Source organism: Anguilla anguilla, chromosome 16 (genome assembly GCF_013347855.1).
Source record: "Anguilla anguilla isolate fAngAng1 chromosome 16, fAngAng1.pri, whole genome shotgun sequence".
Taxonomy (NCBI): Eukaryota; Metazoa; Chordata; class Actinopteri; order Anguilliformes; family Anguillidae; genus Anguilla; species Anguilla anguilla.
In genome coordinates this window covers 17,971,053-17,985,579 of record NC_049216.1, presented here as the reverse complement: position 1 = coordinate 17,985,579, position 14,527 = coordinate 17,971,053, and the positions used below count along the sequence as shown (strand labels likewise).

The following is a 14,527-nucleotide window of genomic DNA, read 5'->3' as shown; positions in this document are numbered from 1 at the left end:
TGTAAAAGGGCGCAAATGTACTTTATCAGAGTTGAGCATACGGTCAAATTTAAATTAAAATGTACAACCTCTGATAAATGAGGCCCTTAAGGACTTTCGTATTCATGTGTAGATAGCCTGTTGATCCAGGATGGTGATAGGTTTTCCTGGGAAAACTCTTTGGTACAGAGGGCTTCCTGGTGGGCTGTCCCGACCCAAGGCATTCTCTAAGGCATCGGGAAAGGGAAGTCACAGTTCTAGTTACAGTCACAAGATTGGTTTCAGATAAAATCTTCCGATCTGTTTGATTCTAGCAAGTTGTCGCCAGCACTGTGTTACATCCTGACAGTTGAGACTGGCCTCTAGATGCTGTCTTTCTGCAGGTGGCAGACAGGAGATGAAAGGTGAAAGAGAAAAGGGGGGGAAACATGATCAGAATTGGAGGGCATAGAAAACTGAGCACAAAATGTGATTTGTGCCTGCAAACTGGGTGTTGCTGCAGGCAGTCCAGTGTTGTGTTGCTGTCCCACCCCAGTAAGAGCAGAGAAGTCCACCTAAAATAAGGTGGCTGCTGGGATAGTCCTTAAAAGACAGCACTATGAGCTTTTGTCTCACCATCTTCATTGTATGAATGCTAAACCTGTAATCTAAATGAGTTTGTGACTCAGATGAGGAACAGGATGTCTGCCTTGTATAATCTTAAATGAATTATGGACTGTGATCATCATGTAAAATACACGCCATCAACCCAGGCTCTTGGGATTGGGTGGTTAATCCTTGGCTGCTTTTAACTGTCAGGGAAGTTTAATATCTCCCTGCTGCCCTCCTTCAGCTTGGCCCCAAAGTGCACGTTCATGGTTCAGAATGGCAAACGTGCAGTCACATTGTCGAATAAATACATTTTAGCTAAATTGGGGTAGTTGTGTCTCGGGCCGGTTCAAGACAAATTTCCCCAAGGGTTTATCGGCCTTGTGGCGAGCGTCTTCCTTTGCATAAGGGCTGTGGTTCAGCCCTAGGCCGAGCTGTATGTGCTGTGCGGACAGCGAGGCACGGTCACGGTCCCTGTAATCGCTCCGCTTGGCGTTCACACTGTGCTGTTCAGGGGCTGCACCAGGGCCTCGGCTGCTTCACACCGCCCAAAATGAGCCGGAGCTTCGCCCCCCAGTGAGCCGCGTGTCTCAGGCGTGGCAGTTGGCCGCCGTCTCGGAGGGGAACGGTGTGCCCCGCCGCGGGGCCGGGAGCCATACTGTATGACACGGCAGCTGGGGGCTTTGACAGGTGCCGGGGTGATGATGGATGCTGTGCAGTGGCTCGGATTTATCAGCCCCAGAGCACCGTGGAGGAGAGATCCCCGGGCTCAGGAGGTCTCTGTTATAGCTCCATACGTTCCCTGGCCCTGTACCTGGACATTAACATGCAAGACAAGCTCTGTGCAAGCCTCCATGGCAACAAAGCAGCTAGCAATGTATTATCATGCCCCGACTGTTTGATAGCAAGTTGGATCAGGGTATTCATTATGCGGTTTTCCTCTTGGCAGCAATTTGGTTTCTTTATGGTTCCAACTAGTTGCGTAACTCAATGATGTCTTTTCTCCAAGCATCATTTTTTCCAAATGTTCTCCAGTTCATTATTACTATTGCTGTGGTGACTGGGAATTTATATATTAATTTGTCATTTTACATTTTTTTTAAAAACTGGTTTAAAGTCAGGGATTAGAAATAGAAATACCCCCCAAGTCACGTTTCTGAGTCAGGGGTACTGGCATTTATTAGGAGCGGTGGCTGTCCTTTTTATGACGTGTAGTGATGGGTAGGTTCTTAATGGTCAAGTTCAGAAAATAAAAATTCTATTTCAGTTTTTGTTTTTTTTGAACATATTTCCCTGCCTAATCGTATACAAAATATAAGCCACTGCCACAGAATGTGAGAATAGTTTTTTAAGTTAGTTAATATTCAGAACATTTGTGATTTACTAGATTACTAATACACAGGGTACTGATTCACCAGTTTAATAATATACCACGTAGACCATTCTGCCATACTGGTTACACACTACTGATCAGCCAAACCCCCAGGGGCACTAGCCATCTGTAGAAAGGTTTGGGCTTGTCTGCGGTTGGAAAGAATTTGTGGGTCAGGCGAAGTGTTTCCTTTCTTGACAACAATATTTATCAAGATTTATCGCATAGCTGTGCGATTGTGACTCTCGCTGCTGGAAAGGTTGCGCTCACATAAACTTCATTACATGCATCGAAAGGAGGAGGAAGCTTGGATTTCATGGCGGTGCTCACAGCAGTCAGTCAGGGGCGGCTCAGTGTTGGTGGTGGACTCTAAGGTTACAGGCCAGCTGCTGCCAGCACTGGGTTGCCAGAATGCAGGGCTCTCACCAAAATGTATTGGTCTGTGATAATGAATATAATGTTTCAATGTCAATATCTGAGTCTGTGGTAGATTGGGGATTTTCAAAGTAAAGGTATGGGGTAAAAGATATTGGTGAGTCTTTGAGGGGAGGGGGAATTCACAGGCACCTGGCAATACTTGACTCTAGACACCACAGACTGGAGAAGATGGACGCCTGGTATTTGACCTATCTTTTCTTATCTCCTCAAGACAAGCCAGAGAGCTATAGGAGGTTGCTCTTTTGTGCTTTTTGAAAATACAAATGTGATGCTGGTATCAGACTTCTCTGACAGCTGATGTCAAACATCGTGTTTGCTTATCTTACCTCAGCCACAGCATTTACATGCCAACTCAAAACACTGAGCAGGCAGGCGGGCTTCTGTGGAAAGGCCCTGCTGGGAGATTTAAAAAAAGCTCAGAGAAGCATGCAAATGTGGATGTTTCAAAAGCAGGCGAGGGCTGCTTCTCTTCCCACACCATAAAATACTGTCAGGCAGCTTCTTTAAGGTGTAGCAGCAGCATGCTTTTCACCTCTGTTAAACCTCTGTTGACACAAACTGCCTTCATTATTATCTGTTTTGTGTCAGCTATAATACAGAATGTCCGTGCCCCATAAATCACTGGCTTCTCATTAGTGGAAACATTCCTGTCGCTTTCTCTATCTTGCGGTTGTGGGATGCGTGTGTTTAATGTGCCATTTTTCTCATCTAATTTGCCCTTATTAGCTCTAGAAAATGAATGACCCAGGGATTATGTCTCTGTACACATCAGCTACTGTATGCGTCTCTTTCCCGCTAGCTAAAAAAAACATTTAAGTCTAAAGAGACAAGCACAGCATCGGTGCAACTTCAGTTACTCCACACAGGCTGGGAAAAAGCCCTTTCTGAGGCAATAGTTTTCTATACTTGTTTTTGCCAAAGGCCTCTGGAAACGCGTGATGTGCTAGCCAAGAGCTGTAAGTAACTGTGGGAATATCTTTGGTTTGTAAGAAAGACCTAGACATTCTCCAGTGCTTGGCAGTACAGAACCTATGGAGCTGTAGGCTAATCTATAGAGCCTGTGGTGGCAAGACCACAACTCCTGTGCTGCTCTGTTAGCCATTCAGACAGGCCGCTGAGTGTAAGGAAATGAAACTGAAGTATTTAAGCTTTCACGTGGTACAATGGCGCCATTCTCTCTCCGCGCCGCTGTGCCCATGTGGGAGGGGGGAGCCAGCTGTGACTTTTTAATTTGACTGGGGAAGACTGAGGCCTTTTTTCTCCTGTCAGCGGCCTCTGTCCTGTTCAATTCCGTGCTCAAGTCATCAGAGGTTATGAAAGTCCCAGTGCAGAACTTCTGCATATCTGGGAGTAGTATAATCCTGGAACTTTAATTATTTAATTTTTTTGAGAAGTGTCCTATGTTTATCTTGTTATACATTATATGTTTCCTTAGCACAGAAATGCATTAGTTTTTGTTTTTAATTGTTTACAATGCTCTGGTTTTAATACATTTTGTTGTAGAATTTAGATAGCAATTTAGATAGAATATTGCAGGGGAATGTTTTTTGAGCTGCTGGGGTCTGTTCATTTCCAAACCATTTTTAAATCATTTTATTTCTTCTGCACTGTTGCAAGAACACCCAGTAAACAATTTCTCATTGATGTGCTCAAAAATGTACTTCGTCCAGACGGACAGTAAACTATTCCCAAAATTGAAATTGCAGTATGCAGTAAATGTATGAAACACTTTTTTTCTGAAAGTAGACTCCTGCAAAACATTCTGCAGAACAGAATTCTCATTGGAGTCCTGTTAAACATACAGTATGGACTAGCAGAGAGCAAATTCATAATTTTTTTTCTATTTTTTTGAGATGTATACTGTCAGTACAAACATTATTTCTTTTCAGAGCTTGCAATGAGTTTCCATTTTTTATGAAAATGACTGTACCTCCCCTGTCCCTTACCCCGTCCCACCACAATCTGATGTCCCGCTCCTCCTAGTTCATCGCGGAATGTAATGTATGCATCCCCGATTTTTTGAGATATGTGAGAGGATGTAAAAAAGAGTTGGTGCTTTTATTTTTTTGTTCTGAAGACCAGAATAGATCTCCGGTGTCCTCTGACCTCAACAATCATCCGGAGGTTTCAATTAGTGTTAATGAGGAGTCAAAAAGGCAGAATAACAGCACTGTCTTGTGGTAATCACCTGCTCTTACAGTTCGCATTTTAATGAGGGGCTTTGATTAATGGAGGCTCAGTTGAAGAACTGAACCGGAAGGTGGTTTTCCCTGAGAGCGGGATGGAATTGTGGAGCCTGTGGGATTCAGGTGAGGGGCGTGGGAGTGTTTCCTTGGCCGAGCCCTGGGGGTTTGACACGTCCGTCCTGTGCTTCAGTTCCATGATCTCACTGGGCTTCACTGACCTGATTAAGGCTGCTGCTCTGGCCCTTACTTACAGCCGTACAGCATGCAGTAGGCCTGCACAAAATTAGCTCTGTAGCTTTAGGACTCATTTAAATGTTAGAATTTAGCACTATTCGGTTGTATTCTGTTGAATATTAATTTCATGAAATAAGGCCAGAATTACATTACATTTTACTGTACATTTATTTGGCAGACGCTTTTATCCAAAGCGTACAATAAGAATGGTAAAATTACATCAGAGTGCAATACCTGTGAAATTGCTTTGCAAAACAAGAATTCTGGAGATTTTCCTGTGATGTATTTTGGTGTTTCAGAGTGCAGTTTGGCAGCATTCTAGCTTGTCTCTAAGATGAGCTGAGGCTGGTTTTTCTTTAATTGTGTGAAAATTGAAATCGATTTCTCAGCTTTTAAATGGATTTCTCAAGATTCATAGCTCTTGTTAGTACTGTAGGTTCATTTATGGCATTTCTTTGTTATAGCTTTTCTGAAAACTGATGATATTTTCTCTACTACAAAGGACCGCAGTCTGGTGTGAACTGAAGTGAAATCAATAGTAGTACTGCCAGGGACAGCACTGAATGCCATGCTAGATATATACTGAAGCAAAGCAGGTTAAGTACGTTGCTCAAGAGTAGAACGGCAGTGTCCAACCCTGAAATTTGTGGCCTTTAGGTTACAAAACCAGCACCCTACCCTTTATACTACACTGCTGCCCCATAAGTAACAGTAATCTTAAATGTTGTGAATTAAAGTGAAATCAGTGTTACTACCAGGGACAGCACTGAATATCGTGCCTTCCTGTTGAACTAAGGGGGTTCTATTGGCACAAATGTTGTCTGTACCCAGCAACACATTAGGGGGCTGGACTTTACCTCTACACTACAGCGATTTCTCATTGATTCGTTAAAGAATCACAAGCCATCATAACAGGAAACATTTACTTTTCCTTTAGTCGTATAGCCATTTTTTTATTACACTTTCTCTTACGGTAACATGATGGATTTTACTGAATCCAGGGGTGAATGTCACAGACAACAGTGGCTCTATTGACGTGACGGACATGCAGGCTGTCGCGTGCATCGTAACGCTCTAGCTTGCCATTGCACACAGAGTGAGTGTCAGGTGCCACTGAGTGCTGAGAAGGAACTTTGGTGAAACTGGGCGTTTTTTTCCTGCCTGTCTCCATACCCTGTTCTGAGCCCCATATCTAATGAGATCCTTCCATTTTGACTCCTGATACTGGAGCTCCTTCATTCCCACAATCCCCTCTGTTCCCTCAAAAGAGATGCATTACATTACTTTCTTCTTTTTTGCATTTCTGAATCCACCTCTGCTCTGGTTTGGCAACAAAGGCATAAATCAGCATGATGATGTGGCCGTGGTGGGCTGAGGGGGCTGGAGAGGGTGGTGCTCATAGACAGAGATGGATGCCGTAAGAGGAAAAGAGAAACATCATGGAGATCGTATAAATCTGCATGTCAGTCCCGCAGAATCTGTGACTAACAGCTCAAGCTGCACTGTGCCTGAGCTCTACCCCGCTTTGAAGCTGGTGATTTAGCTCAGTGGCCATTTTGTTAGCGCATTTTATTTGCTGCAATGTGCTCTCTTGTTTTCACATGGAGAATTCCTGTTTCTTGTCTGTTTCAATTTTTAATTCTTTTTGAAAAGCAGTAATAATAACCGAGACAGGATTTTAGTGCAAAAGAAACTGGCTTCATGAATGAATTATTTCTTTGTGTTTTAATCTTGGTGCATAACCGTTGATTTCCTGCATTAAAGCTTTGCTGTCGGAATGGAAATGTTCATGTAATTACAGCATTCCAGATTTCTTCACGCTGTGCCTGATCCATTATCAGCAAGTCTGGCTGGTGCCTTTGCAAGCCTCACCAAACTCACCAATTACCCTATTCTTCTGTTTCTTTCTATTGCACGATTATGTGCCTGTATCTGCATGCACGTGCATATTTGTTTATTCTTTTAATCTGTGCGGTGTGCTTGTGTGTGTGTGCATGAGTGCATATGTACGTTTTAAACTGGGTTATGTACTGTACACGACAGCATCTTGGTCTGTGCTATTGCCTTTTGTCAGCCTGCTGATTTGTGTGTTTGGGAGGTTTTCACATGCATCTTTACAGCAGGCTTGCGTTGCCCTCGTCCCTCTGCCAGGTGTCAAGCGGCAGATCGTCCACTGCCTGGAGCGGACTTCGGGAATAGTGGAGGAGCACTACTGCGACCCGGCGACCCGCCCCGACGACAAGCGAGCCAGCTGTAATGAGGAGCTGTGCCCTGCCAGGTGAGTGTACTGTTCACACAGCACGTCAGAATGGAACTAGACAAAAAGGAAAGAGGGGGAAATGTGGGAAATGCCAGGTCTGCCCTGGCGCCCGCTCTTCAGTGAGTGCTGGCAGCCGGGTTCGGCGCCATTCCACAGATTGCTTCATGGTAAAATTCAAACCAAGGCCGGAACAAAGACAAAAAAGATGGAGCTGCATTTTTTCCGCCTTTGTGAAAGGAGGCATTGTTACGGCAGACACTTAGAGTGTTGTGCTGGGCGCTGAAAATTCCTGCCATTCCTGTGCAGATGGTGGGTGGGAGAGTGGCAGAAGTGTTCCACGACCTGCGGGGACGTGGGGACGGCCAAGAGGACGGTGCTGTGCATTCAGAGCGTGAGCCTGGAGGAGCAGAGGGCCCTGCTGCCCTCCGAGTGCCAGCACCTGCCCCACCCGGAGACCGTTACCCCCTGCAACACGCACGTGCCCTGCCCCTCCGACTGGAGCAAAGGCAACTGGTCAGAGGTGAGAAACCCAGCGCTCCGCGGAGCCGTCCCGACCGGGCAGCACAGACAAAAAGAGGGGAGTCCCATAAGCGAAGGCTCACTCCATTTTCACACCTTTCTGACACATTACTGATTGTTGTACTGATTGTGAAACAAAGTGTGAGAAATTAATTTGGCTTCACACTGGCTTAAAAGCTGTTTGTTTTGACTCGCTAGAGATGCAGTATAGTTTCCCCCGCCATACGCCTGCGCTGAATTCACACGGAAAGTTTCATCTAAGACAAGGACTTTTTTCTTGTTGGGGGAAGGGAGGGGTTTTTTTTTTTTTGGCATTTTTTTCCCCCCATTTGTATTTGTCAGTAGTCCTGTGTTCTTGTCAACATTGCACCATCCGCACCCACGCAGAGAGGGCTGCGACTGAAGCACGTGCACTGCGCTGATAGCGTGCGCACATGAACTCCACAGCTCTCCCTCTGCCAGCGCCTGCATCACTCGGTTTACTGTCCACTGATGTGCATTTACTCATTCGTCACATACTGTAAGCAGTGGTGACCACTTCCTGCCTGTGTGTTTACTGAATTTATTTTGAAATCTGTCCCCCTCCCCAGGAGAACAATCTAATGTCTTCTGTTTTCCCAGGTCTCACATGAGCTCCAGTGTTTATATACTGATTGCAAACTGAGGTACAGTCAATCACTGGGGGGTATGCAAATGTGACAGCGACCTGATTTAGAGACCTCATTTTAAGACAACCCCAGGGAGTAGGCTCCACTGAGCTGCAAAGCAGCTTGATCCCTTGTGTTATTTATTTCGCTGTGTATTTTGATTGTGGCATTCACATTAAAAACACTCTCACATTAAAAACACATAATCAATCCAAAGCACACATTTTAAGGCACAGTCTCAATACAATCAACATTCTTCCCGAGCTTTAACTCGCAGTTAAATACAAGTGTTAGTTTAAGTACTTCCATGAAAATTTTTGTTCTGTAAATGTTTGTTCTATAAATCATCATTAATCAGTAAGTGGAAGTATCCATTTGGAAAATATCCGGCAAATCTATTATGCTACTCCCATAAATAGAGAATAATTTTGAAGGCACATTTGAATAATAATTTCAAAAGTACTAGCTACTAATACAAACCAAGGTGATTATGATTATGCAAATACAGTCTTTCACAGACTGAACAAAAGCACTAAAACGCAAAGGTTAAAATGAGTAATTAGAAATAGAGAGTACAAAGGCATCATGAAGTTATGTGCTTGTATGGAGTGAAATGAAAAAAATTACGCTTATGAAAGGAAGAAATAAAAACCAAAGTGGCAAAAGCACAGAACAACAGGAAGCAATTAAAATAAACAAAGACTAAAATGAGATATAAATAGATTTCTCATAAGCAACGTCCCCCAAATGCTTCTGGGAGGACTGGTATAGTTCAGAACTGCTTTAAGTTTGTCAAGGGCTCAGGACTAACACCACAGGGTGCTCCATCAGTGTGTCCTGCTGATCATGTAGATGTGGAGGAGGCTTTCTGCATCTGGTCAGGGGAGGGGGAACCATTACCGCGTGAATAATCGATCATCCATTCTGATGTGAGATTGAAATTATCGATTGAAGTCAGAAGCAATGTATTCCCATATTTTCCACCGTTAGTGGCCCACACAAGCTGTGAAATCAGTAATGAGCCAGCTATGAAACACAGGACCTGACCAAACTGTCAAACTCAGCAGTGTTTTCAAGAAAATAGTAACCAAAAGATAGATTTTTCTGTTTCTGTCCACACCATCCAGCCCGTCAATGTTGCTTCCTCAGATTATTCAAGCCTGGCAGTGAAATACATTTTTTTTTCCCCCTGTGAATTTATTTGATTTAGCATGTCATCCTCAAGAAGGTGCAGCTCCCGGGTACATGGGTACATCAAAAATTACTTGTATCGAACAGCTGAATAACCCAAGTCCCACAGTGCAGCAAACGGGAGCATCTGAACGGAACAAATCAAAGGTTCCCGCAGAGCTGGAGCTGCTGTCTGAAGAAAATTCCCTAATGCTGACAGCCTGAATACTGTTTAGTTCCATTCGGCAATAAAACACTTCTGAAGAGTCTTGCTGTTAAACCTTAAGGACGTGGTGCAGCTGCTCAATATATCACCATCTAAATCATTATTTGCATAATTTATAAGATTTTCAAGTTATTCATATTTATTACTCGTATTTATTTATAAATATTTTAAAGTTTTCCTGGTTTTCCAATTGATTAATTTGATATTTGATTGCAAATTTTCTATGGTGACCCCCTTCTTGCCATCCGTGTTTCTGAGATATGAAATGTTTCTGAGAGATGGAATTTCAGTATTGAAAGTAACAAGAACAGTCATTCTTATAAAACAATTAGTGGCTGCTGTAATCCTCAAACTCCGAATGTGTCACAATATTTAGTTGAGCTTCACAAGCAAATGTGGGTCTTTTTCTAGGTCATTACTTGAGTGAAAAATGTAATTTCATTTTCTTTGCCAATGGAAATTACAATGTGGCTGATGTGCAGACAACTGTGACTGAGAACAGTCTAGAACTACGTTTCCTTGCAAATTTCTATACATAGACTATATAAATGTGACTCTTGTTGACAATTATATTTGTATAGTGGCATAATTGATATTGACTTTTACCTTGTTTTGCCTCTGTGTTTTCTTTCCAAACTAGTCTCTTGTGATTGCCTGTTTGTATTGATAATATTGGTAATGGTTGACGGCCCCCGTCTTCGAGCGAAGTGTAATTTGAGTGCTCTTCTGCAGTGTTCGGTGTCGTGTGGTGGGGGACTACGGAGCCGCGATGTGCTTTGCATGCGAAACACTGGAGCCGACTGTGATCCAAAGAACAGGCCGAATGCAGAAAAGCCCTGCCAGGCACCAGACTGCCCCAAGCTGGTGGACGACTTTGGCACCGAATGGTCAGGCAGTGGCTCATCCAGCAGAGAGGTGTTTGGCGACATCAACTCCATACCGGACAGCAAGCGCTCGCCAAAATCCGGCCAAGGAACTACCAGGTCCCGCCCGTCCCCTAGAGGCCATGGCGGTGACCCGAATGACATCGTCAGAGGAGTTTTCTCTCAGCACAATCACATCGAAGAGAATGGGCACAACCACATTGACAGCAGTAACAATGTGCAGGTCGACGACTTCTACTACGACTACAACTTCATCAAGTTTCACGAAGATCTGTCGTACGACTTTGACCTGAGCTTTGGGAATGAGGGTGGAAGAGTGAGTGAGAACGATGTGGGGGGTGGTCAAGGAGCTGATCAGGAAGAGAAGTCCGATTCCGGTGCTGTCCCAGTAAAGAATGATCCTGAAGAAAGGACCACAGATCCACCTGCAGTTACTTTGCGTATGCATACCACCGCCCAAGATCTCCTGCCCAGTGCCAGGACCACACCCCAGAGTGGCAAAGTCAAGGGCCAAAAGACTCTCGCTGTTCTGCCAGTGGGTCATGCAGGGGGTCAAGTCGACATTCCGGCAGAGAAGCCCTCCAACATCTTGATTGAGAACGAGGAGGACGGGTTTGATTCGGAGGACTATTTCCTGCTCGTTTCCACCACATCTACGCCAGCATCCCACATGTCCACTCCCAGCTTCTCACAGGGGTGGAAAGCCTCAAATGGTGATGCTGGCCTCAGTGAGGACCGTTGGACAGTCCACACCTCCGTGTCTGCTGAGACAGAACCTTCCAAAGATGTGTCTGGGTCCAATGAGAGGGAGGAGCCAGAGGGACTCTCCCATGATTCCCTGGGGAGAATCTCAGAGGAAGGAATTCATGCTGGTGAAACCAAAGATGACTATGAAGCTATGGAGAGCCAGTATGAGGATGAGGATTCACTGCATGGAGATTTGATGGAAGTTACTGTTGGCCATAACCATAGCACTGGAGAACTTCCCAAGGATCTGATTGGTGGGAAGTGGGTGGACGTGCATGACGTCAGGATCCATGTGCACAGTCCGAGCAGAACCGAAGCTGAGCGCATAGATGAAAATACTCATAGGAACAGCCAGAGTGAGTGGGGAAAACTCTTACCTTCCAAAGGAGCCACCAGTGGCAGTCTGCTGTTTCACATTGAAACCAACAAAGAGAGTCAGGCTAAACCTGAAAACCCAACAACAACTGCAAAGCCCACACGTGGCTGGCAGAGCAGGGACCTTGGAGGAGAAGGGCTGCCCACCAACATGCCTGATCATTATAATCCAATAAACACCACTATTGAGGAGGCAGAACCCAGGCGGCTGAACTGGGTTCTTGAACACACAGTGCATACTGATAAATCAGGTCCTTTCTCTCTGAGCCCACCTGATCCAGCTGCTAGAAACCAGGTCCAGCCAACCTCACAGGCTGCAGCTAAAGCCCAACCCCCGGCGGATCTGGAGGATAACCCATCACCCCCAGCAGCCAGAGCCGAGATTGGACAGGCCGCCACCCTCCCCGCTCACCCCACGCACATCGTGCCCGTCACGTTTGAAACTGGTGGGCCTAGTCCGGGGGAGGCCAACCCTCACACTCCCTCATTCCTGTGGTCAGAAATAGACTTCAATGAAATCCTGATACCCCACAAGCTGAGGCCTAGCGGCACGGACCGTCCCGTCACAGACCGGCCCACCCAGGGGGGCGAGAGCCCCGACCCTGATCGATTCCCCGGGAACATGGGCCCCACCCCGCCAGCACGGCCAGACTCCCGCACTTTCTGGACGGCAGGAAACTGGAGTGGAGTGAGTTACCCGGCCGAGCATTCTCCACATTCCCACAGCATAAAATTAGTGTGAGGGCAGGGCGCAGGAAACAGCCGCACCTCTATTTTTAACCATAGGATGCTTTCATTGCATTCATGCCAAGCGCACAAGATTTTGACCAAACATAACACATAAATTCAAATTTCACATGCACCCTTCAAAGGTATTTGTGCACTTAATAATAATTATTAACTTGATAATAACTAGAGAAAACATTTGTGGCAAAAAAATGAGTCGTAGTAGCTCCACTACCAATTCGCTGACAGATATTTCTTAGTTTTTCAAATGACATTATGTTATTGAGGCTACCATTACAGCATTCATTCTATCCTAAATACACAACGCTGAGTCCTATTTTGCCATTTTGAGAAATAAAATTGGATTGCTATCAACATCTGTTTCATGAATAATCATTCCAGAACATTTTATCTTGGTAATTAAATTCTTGCAAAGATCTTTTCTGGTAATTTATGTATCTTTTGCAATCGGTTTCTTCCAATAATATTAGAAATGCAAAATTTATGCTTACAGTGCATTAAATGAAGGAATACATGTCAAGATCATTGGGTACATGTATGCATAACATATGAAGATGTCTAGGATCTTGTTTCATTAAGGTCCATAGAGTAGTATGGCGTTCTATCCCATGGTCACTATCTCAGAGGAATGTGGGTACTGTGTCACGTTTCTTGAATACGCAAATGGCCGTTATTTACCCTTTCAGTGAACTCTCAAGCTTAATTACAGAGATAGCAAATGCAAGAGCAGCGTCTTTGAGTTTATTCATTTTCTGTGATTTCTAGCCAGATTTTATTCAGAGGATTTTGCTGGATTAAAGATGGTAGGTTATGTTTATACACCAGTGAATATTTACTGAATCACTCCAATTAAGTGCCTTACTCAGAGGTACAGCTGGGATTCAGGGCCTAAACCTACTTGGTCGCAAGCCAAGTTCCCTAACCACTATCCCACTCCTGCCTCTCACTGAGCGAGTTCCCTCCCCCCTGACCCCCTGCTCTTGGGCGCCGCCCTGCTGTTACAGTGTTCCACGAGCTGCGGCCTGGGCGCCACCTGGAGGCCCGTGCGCTGCAGCACAGGGAACGACTCGGACTGCGACGCGTCCAAGAGGCCCCCGCCCGCCCGCCGCTGCTACCTGCGGCCCTGCTCCACCTGGAGGGTGGGGGAGTGGAGCAAGGTGAGGCTCCGAGCGGCTGCCTGTGATCGTTCGTCACGGTGCGTATCTGCTCTGTGGAAAAGCACCGCAGCCACGCTTCATCTGCTTTAACAGGCCCTGTCGTGCTTCTCAGTCTGCTGTGTGTGTCATGCATTTGGTTAACCCCGTTGGGACCAAAATGAAGGACATGTCAGGATTTACTGTTCCTTGTAGCATCAAAGCAGTGGGTTGCACTGTCGCCTCAGCAAGAAGGTCATGGGTTCGAATCTTGGCTTGGGGCCTTTCTGTGTGGAGTTTGCATGTTCTCCCCGTGTCCGTGTGGGTTTCCTCTGGGTACTCCGGTTTCCTCCCACAGTCCAAAGACATGCAGGTAGGCTAATCGGAGACTCTTAAGTTGCCCATAGGTATGAGTGTGTGAGTGAATGGTGTGTGTGCCCTGCAATAGATTGGCAGCCTATCAAGGGTGTATTCCTGCCTCTTGCCCAATGCATGCTGGGATAGGCTCCAGCACCTCCCGCGACCCTGACCAGGATAAGCGGGTATAGATGGGGGATGGATGGGGATGGATGTAGCATCAAAGAAAAAAAAGAATTGTGATCTTAAACATTCACTCATTTTCTTTCTCTTTTTCCACTGGAGATATACAGAGCAAAGAAATTCAGGGGTTTTTTTTCTTTCTTGAAATGCAGTGCACCCTCAACTGCGGTGGAGGGGTTAAATATCGAGAGGTCCAGTGCCACGACACCCGAGACCAGCGTCCCCTGCGGCCCTTCCACTGCCAGCCTATCGCCCAAAGGCCTGCCACCCGCATGCCCTGCAACCTGCAGCCCTGCCTAGACTGGTACAGCTCAGCCTGGGGAGAGGTAAGGCAGTTATATCGCTCTCTCTGGGGAGAGGTAAGGTGGTTCTATCGCTCAGCCTGGGGAGAGGTAAGGCAGTTATATCGCTCTCCCCGGGGAGAGGTAAGGCGGTTATATCGCCAGAGATTCTATTTATTTTTTGGGACTACCCAGATGATG

At 45.6% G+C, this 14,527-nt stretch overlaps 1 protein-coding gene across 1 annotated transcript in view; it reads left to right on the top strand.

The window, feature by feature from the left end:
* LOC118215434 (A disintegrin and metalloproteinase with thrombospondin motifs 7) overlaps positions 1-14,527 on the top strand; it is an 83,429-nt gene that overhangs the window by 48,563 nt on the left and 20,339 nt on the right. Inside the window, exons 17-21 of the mRNA XM_035396235.1 lie at positions 6,949-7,075; positions 7,364-7,577; positions 10,352-12,313; positions 13,377-13,529; positions 14,198-14,371. Coding sequence (XP_035252126.1) covers positions 6,949-7,075; positions 7,364-7,577; positions 10,352-12,313; positions 13,377-13,529; positions 14,198-14,371 — 2,630 coding nt within the window. The remainder of the gene's footprint in view (positions 1-6,948; positions 7,076-7,363; positions 7,578-10,351; positions 12,314-13,376; positions 13,530-14,197; positions 14,372-14,527) is intronic.